The sequence below is a fragment of the Camelina sativa genome, chromosome 17 (assembly GCF_000633955.1).
Source record: "Camelina sativa cultivar DH55 chromosome 17, Cs, whole genome shotgun sequence".
NCBI lineage: Eukaryota > Viridiplantae > Streptophyta > Magnoliopsida > Brassicales > Brassicaceae > Camelina > Camelina sativa.
In genome coordinates, this window is record NC_025701.1 from 10,090,372 (window position 1) to 10,098,866 (window position 8,495).

General features: G+C 30.9%; 1 protein-coding gene across 1 annotated transcript; it reads right to left on the minus strand.

The window, feature by feature from the left end:
- On the minus strand, positions 4,892–6,151 carry LOC104756501 (F-box protein At1g20360-like). Its single transcript, XM_010479104.2, has one exon. The coding sequence runs from the start codon at positions 6,148–6,150 to the stop codon at positions 4,924–4,926; it is 1,227 nt and encodes a 408-aa protein (XP_010477406.2). The 5' UTR covers position 6,151; the 3' UTR covers positions 4,892–4,923.

Here is an 8,495-nt window from a genome sequence, read left to right on the forward strand (position 1 = left end):
AGATATATACTGACGTATCCGTTAAGCTTTTTTCCTTTTTGTTTTTTTTTGCCCAAAAAGTAAAAATAATATAAATTAATATTGGGAAAATTCCAAAAAAAAAACTCCAAATTATATTTAGGAGTATTTCCATTCTAACTCACTTTTTTAAAATAGTATTTCTCATTTGACACACTTTCTACTATTTTGATATTTTTTCTATGTCTATTAACTATCATATCCTCTCGATATAACTCTATTTACAACAATGTCATCAAATTATAAATCTTTTCTTTAGTTACCCAATTCACATGCATCCTTTTCATTCCCTTCTCTCTCTTTCATTGCTTGAATCTTATCAATATAAGATTTTGACATTTGCAAAAGTTAATATTTAATAGGAACAATTTGATTACAACAAAACAAAATATTTTGTTTTAAAAAAATATTAATAATGTAAAAAATATAATTATTAAAAAATATTAAGAAGAATATATATATATATATATATATATATATTTCATAAATAGGTGCGCCCATAGACTGAGAGTGGACATGGACTCACTAAGCAAGGTGGCGGTTGGGGCATTACAGAGACAGAGGCTACATCATGGTGTGTTAAAAAACACTTCCACGAATACATTGGAAAATTTAATATTAGTTACTATCAAAAGATTTTGTGACGTTAGAAAAAGGTTTTTACTTTCATTGGTTGTCGGAGCAAGCCATTTTGAAATAGGAAAAAAACGTGAACATGTTCTCTCCACACAGGAAGAGTGCAGAGCCGAGGTTCGCTCTATGGTGGAGAAGGTTGGACACAAGGTTATCTCCCAAAGGGAGGAAGGTGGATGAGGTTGGACGCAAGGTTATTTCCCCAAGGGAGGGAGGCGGAGCCAAGGTTCTCTCTATAGTGGAGGAGATTGGAGGCATGGTTTTCTCCGTAAGAGAAGAGGGCAGAATCGAGGTTTTTTTTATGGTGGTAATATATTATTGTGATGATACATCATTGATTAGTATACTATGTAATATATTTTTTATATTTAAAATTTTGTTTGAGCCAACAATTTTATTACTTAAAAAACTATGCAGAAGTGAAAGTAAAATAGTTGGTTTAATGTGTTCATATAGACATTTTCTAGGTGCTGATAAGAATATATATGTAGCATAGAATATATTTAGGTGTAAAAATTACATTTTTAATGGTAACATATATAAAAGATTTTGTAAATACATATCAATCAGTGTATTATAATAGAAATAAAATTTATAAATAACGTATAATAAATTTTAATATATTTTAGTTAAATTTAATTTAATTTACAAAATATTAAACCCGCACATCGAACAGGTCCTCGTCTAATAAATATATAACTTTGTATATATAAAGTATCAATTTAATTTAATATATGAAATTATGGAAATTCAAAAGGTTATATATCTACTAGATTAGGCCCACGTATTAACGCGGATATAAAAAAAATATGTGAAATTTTAAGTTGTATTCAAAATATTTATTTTTTTTTTATTTTATTTTTTTAAATGAATTTAGAGTTCACACACTCCATCTTGCAATAAAATTTCTTTGTATATTACATGATAATAAAATTAGATTTTTATTCTATGCACTCAATCCAAATGAGTAACATTTATAATTTTCATATCAAAAAAATGTGCAATGTATCAAATTTATATCTTACTTAATATTTTTTTTTAAACTAAAAATTAATAAAACATAATTCTCAAAGAAAAAACTGAAAACTAATTTTATCTCATATTTGAAAAAGTAACAATATCTCAAAAATATTTGTTTCATACGTAATAGTTTTACTACTTGTCCAACTAATTTTAAATAAAACTATATTAACATTATCATAACTTAATCAAAAATTCAAAGATGTTATTATGAGAAAAATCATTTGTTTATGTAAAAGTTAGTGTCTACAATCCTTTTTCTTTTAGGAGTAATAACTAACAGTATTATTTATTTAATTATGGTATTATATTAATATATTGTATAATTTTCTTAATTCTTTTTTCTTATAGAATTAATAATTTAAAATTACAATTAGTATTATTTTTTTATATACATATATGAATTATCTTTTATATTTATTAAATTGTTTAAATTTTTAATTTTGTTTTTATAATTTACAAATATGTTAAAACAAAGTTTCTTGTATATAACACATCACAAAATCTTTAATTATTAAAATTGACACGTGCCGCGATCACATGAGTTATTAACTTTGAGAACCAATGTTTATATAATAACATAATATTGAATACGCTATCAAATCATTCACCGATTGAAAAACTTAAGAAAATTACATTAATATCTTATTTTATTTCTTATATTATGTTAATCACTAATCTTAACACATTAAACCTTTTTATACTTTAATCATTTTTCTGTATGAATTTCTTTTTACTATATGATTATAATAAATAATAAATGCAATTAAATTACAAATATTTTCCTTATTAATTGCATATATTTTCCTATTGAAATTAATAACTTAATAGATAACTTTCCTATATAATAGATTACTTTTAGTTTTATATATTTTTCAAAAATATTAATTTTAATCCTATTAGTTTTAGAATTTTTAATTTTCCTATAATTATTAAATAAAATTTATTTTCACACATATCAAAATATTATCGATATACTAGACATATGTCGCGATATATGAATTACTAACTTTGAAAACTAATGTTTATATAATAAGATAGTTTTTCCTTCATGGATAATGATGACACGAGGATCATAGGGAAGTTTGACTACACAAAAAAAAAAAAACAAAAACAAAAAAAGTTGGCATTTTTTTCAAGCCTGAACAAGGCCACTAGGCATGTTTATTCTAAGCATAATATGTTCTTATTAGGGGTAGATTTTTAAAGACCTTGAATCGCCAAGATCTATTACATCATCCTAAACATGATCGCTTATTAATATATAAATAGTACGTTCCTCCTATTAATTGGCATGAAGATGCTGCTTCTTAATCCTGCTGCACAATGTGGAATTTATCTTCTTTGTCGATCCATTCACCACCAGCCAGGTACCTTTCATAAAGAAAATATTCCCCACTCGGTTTCACCATCAGTGCTGTCGCCTGTCGTACTTGTGATTCCACGGCGAGTTTGATAATACACAATAGAACTTCTACCAATATCCTCCTGATGCCAACACTAAAGATCATCTTTTTAGTTTACAAATTATGAATCATTAACGATTGGTTTTTCAAGCTAGGATGTTATGCAAGTTTTTTATATTATATAGTTTCACTTAATTATATAACACGAAACTAAAAGGGTTCTGAATATTCCCAACATGAAGCACATATATGTACGTAGAACAAACTAAAACTGGAGCGAGCGAGCGAGAAGTCCACAATTTATTTTGATTTCTCTGTTTAACCCACATGTTGCACTAGTTGTACAAACGTTATTTTTTCTTTTAATCAAATTTAACATTTTATTAAAAAAAAAAAAAAAAAAAAATGGAGCGAGCTAGGAAAAATGCCAAAAAGACATGAGTGAGAAACAGAGTACCCTGTTGGTTAAGACAGACTTCAATTACTTGTGCCAATGAGTTGTGCTACTTGCAAGTTGCAATGGTTAGTTTAGCTTATGAAGATTGCAATTGGCTTTGAAACTCAGATCAAATACCAAAAAAAAGAGATAAAAACACTCTCAAAACATTACAAAATATGAAATCATGGAAAATCAACTTTATATAAAAGGCTAGATACTTAAAAAAAAAGAGGTCAAAGTGTTCATCTAATATTCATATGGTAGTTCGAAACGGCACAATGGACAAACATGATTGGTGGCAAACCACTCGAGGATACAACTATCGTCAAACTCGTGTCCACAAGGTAAGGTCGTCACGACTGTTTCTCCCATCGTAAACTCATCAAAACATATAGTGCACTTGTCGGAGATGGACATCGTCGTCTTCTTGTATACTTTCCTTGACAAAGACTCAACCGCAGATTTACTCGCCGGTCTAGATCGGATATCAATGGTGCTCTCATCAATTAATGGTACTCGCATATACATGGTAGGATCAATAGGAGTGAACTTAAAGGTAATATATATTAACAAAGCCCAATCTGGATAATTAACCAAGGGAAAGTTGACATTGTTGGCAAGTGTAGTGAGACACACTTTCGCATAATCAATCTGAAAGGGATTGAGACGGACATCGCCGTTTAAGCAATTCAGTTGTACCCATCTATACCTTGAGTAGCTATCATGGATATCTTTGGCAGGCAAGGAGAAAGCAAGTACTGTCCGGCAATCTCTCATAGGTTCTTAGATACTCGCTTCTAGGATTGCGGTCGATTTCATGGTTGAGGGATACTCTGTCAGCAAAAAAAAAATCATTATAGGGGTTACAATGTCGTCGTCTGTTTATGCATGTTTTATAGGGGCGGTGGGACTCTTATAGAATTAGGTATGGCTGGGATTAGGTTAATTGGAATTTGAGATTTTGTTTTTGTTTTTTATTTAATGGTTGTTTTAATTTTCGCCAATAGTGTTGTTTCTTTTTTGTTAAGTATGGGATAATGACAAAATATTTCATTTCGTTGTTGAAACAACAATTGCCAAATCCTAAAATGCTAATGCTAAGTTAGCTAATTCATTGGCAATACTTCCGAATTCAATGAGATAATAGACCATAATTGAGCCTATTAAAAGGCCATTTGTAATTTTTTTATATGAAATAACATAAATTTGAAATTGTTCAATTGTCTTCTCTCCAATCAATTTTTCTAAACATATTATCGCCTCTCATAGGTAAGAGTTTTCAAGTTTCTTTTTGTAGTGTAATTGCAAACAAAAGAAAATTAGAAATTTAATTAATTTATTCTCTCATTACTCATTAGTTTATTTTTCTTCCTTTACAAAACACCTAATCGGATATACGTTTCTTAATCAAATGAGTCCCATAATTGCATTCAGTTTGGAGATGCGTAGGTCATTGGAAGCTACAATCACCTTCTCCTGCTCATCCTCCTCGACAAAGAACAAGGAGGGCGTAAACATATAGTAGTCTCGGTTGTTTTTGTACCCACACCAGACAGATCCAAAAACTCTCCAACTATTAGCTTCCATGTCATACACATGAAGCCAACTAAGACCATTGTAAAAAGTGTCCTTCTTCCTCTCCCTCACCACAAGGCTCTTGCCATCATAAGCGACCACGTTCCAACATACAAGTTCTATGTCGTCCATGGATACGTTCTTGATCCGCATGGTGAGGGTCCACTTGGAATTCCCGAGTAGTGTGTAAACTGAGATTGTTTCTTTCGTCCCCGATATCATGGTCAGACGATTGTTCTTCTTGTCTTGTGCAAAAAGCGGTTTTGTATCTGATTCTCCACGATGGAATATGGAAGGAATCAAACGTGCTTTCTCTGTCTCCGGATTGAAAGCTATGAGGCTCCCATCGTCTCTTAACCAATGAAGTGTGCCGTCCAAGTAAACAGGTTTCATCCGCGCCGTGAGATCACTTTTGGAGGTGGTGGTGACGGTCGTTTCTGATAACCTCCAACAGTATCCGTCACTGATCTCGAACGCGTACACCGTTTCCATCTCGAGTATGCATACGATCTTGAATCTTTTGGTGGTTTGATTTCGATTTACCGCAAAACCGACGCACATCGCTCTCTCCGTACGAGCAGCGTTAAGGTGTGCACCTCTATTTCGAACACCACCAACTATCGTAGGCAAAAGCTTTGACCCCGAGTGATCCAGGACTCGAAACCTCTTTGTGAGGGGGTTTGCGACGAAGAGATCACCAATGTATAGTAGGAGAAGGCCAGAGCATGAGCCGAAAATGTAACATCGATCTTTTGACAAATATACTTCATCTCCGCTTGACTTAGAATCGCAGGAAGAGAAAGACTTGCATAAGACGTAATGTGCGCCATAGTTCATGAGGTGAAACAAACTGGATCCGACAAAGCGGGAAGAGTATCCAGATTCAAAATTCGGATCGTCGGATATATGGGAGTTGATCGATCTATTCGTGCATCGCATCATCGCTAGAGATTTGGGATCCAATCTGAAGAGAATCTCGTCGAGAAGATGAAGGGGTAAGTCATTCATGATCAAAGTTGGATCGAAGTGAGATCTCCCTAGTTCTGTTTTAATTTGCATGTTGATTTGATTGTCCATTTGTCCTTGTGTTACTTTAGTACTGGCCAGCCTGTTATATAGACAACAAAGTCTGTTATGAAAAGAAATAACAATCAATTACAAAGAAAATAAAAGAAAAAAGTATCAATTTAATTTAATATATGAAATCATGGAAATTCAAAAAGGTTATATATCTATAGTTTTTCTAGATTGCAAAGTAATTTTTAGTTATTAATTTGAGCAATATGTCACCATATATATATCCACAGTAATAAATATTAATTATCTCAAAAGTTAGTAATCAAATAACAATGNTTTTTTTTTGCATAAAAAATACTATTTTTAATATTCATTCATTGCATATTTATTACTTATAATTAATAATAGTAAAAAATAAATAAAAACGAATTAACTAAAATTAATTAAAATTTTAAATAGTAGGNTTCTACGGAAGATATAGTAATTGTTATTGAATTTTAAACCGGTAGTAATATTGGTTATTGAATCTTGAATGGTAGAAATTGTCAACAGTTTCAATTAAGCTGGGTCATATTGGTGCGATTTGGGAAATGGAACCATCAAACCAGTTTGTACGGAAATGAGTTATAATCAGCATGAAATTCAAATCCTAATCAAACGGATGTAGTCTATAAATGTTTTGAGAAGTTGTATGATAAACCTGGGATGAGTTTAATTTGTTGATTCATTAAACTGACGTTTCTTTGAGTTAGGCCTGGACTTAACGACCCAGTTTTCTCCTTTGGCCCTTAGCTTCGGAGCCAGGTAGTCTCAGGTTTCTAGTGGATTGGTGATACGTCGTAGGTAGTGATCACTCCGACGTGCTCTGTTTTATTTTTGTTCTCCATTGTATAAAATGATCAGTTTTTATAGAAATGAAATGATGGACTTATCTTTCCGGGATACAGCATGAACTACATGTTAAGTTACAACTTCAACGAGAGTTACTAGAGTCTGAAGCTAGAAGAGCAGCTGTGATATTGAAATCACCCTAATCAAAATTTTGAGTTATTTTGGCTATGGTTATTATGATTGTTCTTGTGTTGTGAGACTTGAGTTTATTTTTCCTTTACATTCAGTATGTTTGCTTCTTTTATTCATCGCTGATTTAAGAACAAAGATAGTGAGAAAAATCTACAATACTTGAGTATAAATAATTGTATCTATATCTTATAAATGGTTATTTTGACAAACATTATTCACTATCATTAGGAACATTAACTCTAGTAAATTGTACATATATATCTTGAAAATTTTGGACCCATAACTCAAAACTTCATGTAGTCCATTTTTATTTGAATTTAATTAATTAAACAATTTTCATGTCTTTTTTGATAAAGTTTAAGTATCTTTCATTTAATCTCTATTTTCTATTATTATGAAAATTACAACTGTATATTTTATCTAGATTATATGATGTGGCGATGCTTGTAATGTCTCAAAAATAGATTATAATTTTTTCAGTATATATTACTTGTATTAGCTCTAAAAAAGAAAGACCAAAAATAGCTCTAATAAATAATTTGAATAATTTTCCCCCAATATATAGAATAGGTCTTTATAAAACAGCTCATAAATAATTTATTGTGTCTCTTATGGGGGAGTTGATGCATACATTTGTCAAACTAATACAATGAACTACCATGAATTTTTTTATCTTTGAGAAATTTTAGAGATAAGTATGAAATATTCCTCAGATGGAAGAATTCAATTTTGATAAAAATAAGGATTGGTAAGAAAAAATAGTACTTTGAATGGCTTATAATGATAAATGATTCCAAGTGTAAACATACCTGTATAAATAAAAGGGAGCTGTTCTACTCTTAAGCATCAGTTTTGTCTCTTGTTAATCCAAAGCTTTTGAAAAAATGGTGAGAAGTAACAAATATCGTCAAAAGATAGAGATGAAAAAGTGAAAATGAAAATTGAGAGCAACCTTCAAATTATTTTCTCTAAAAGAAAGTTTCGTCTCTTCAAGAAAGCCAATGAGCTTTGCATATTGTGTGGTTCAGAGATTTTGATGATTGTGTTCTCTCCCGGTTGGAAAGTGTATGTATGTATAATCACAATCAAGGGTAGTAACTACCAAAGCCTGAACAAGGCCACTATCGAGTGAATTGAGTAGATTGGAAACTTGCAAAATATGAATAGCCATAGGGAAACGTTTCCAGACAAGGCATGTTTATTCTAAGCATAATATGTTCTTATTAGGGGTAGATTTTTAAAGACCTTGAATCACCAAGGTTAAGGATCTATTAAAGCATCCTAAACATGATCACTTATCTATATATATAAAGTTAACTTTGCTCACTTCTCCTTCCTCCACATCAGCATCCACCTAATCATTT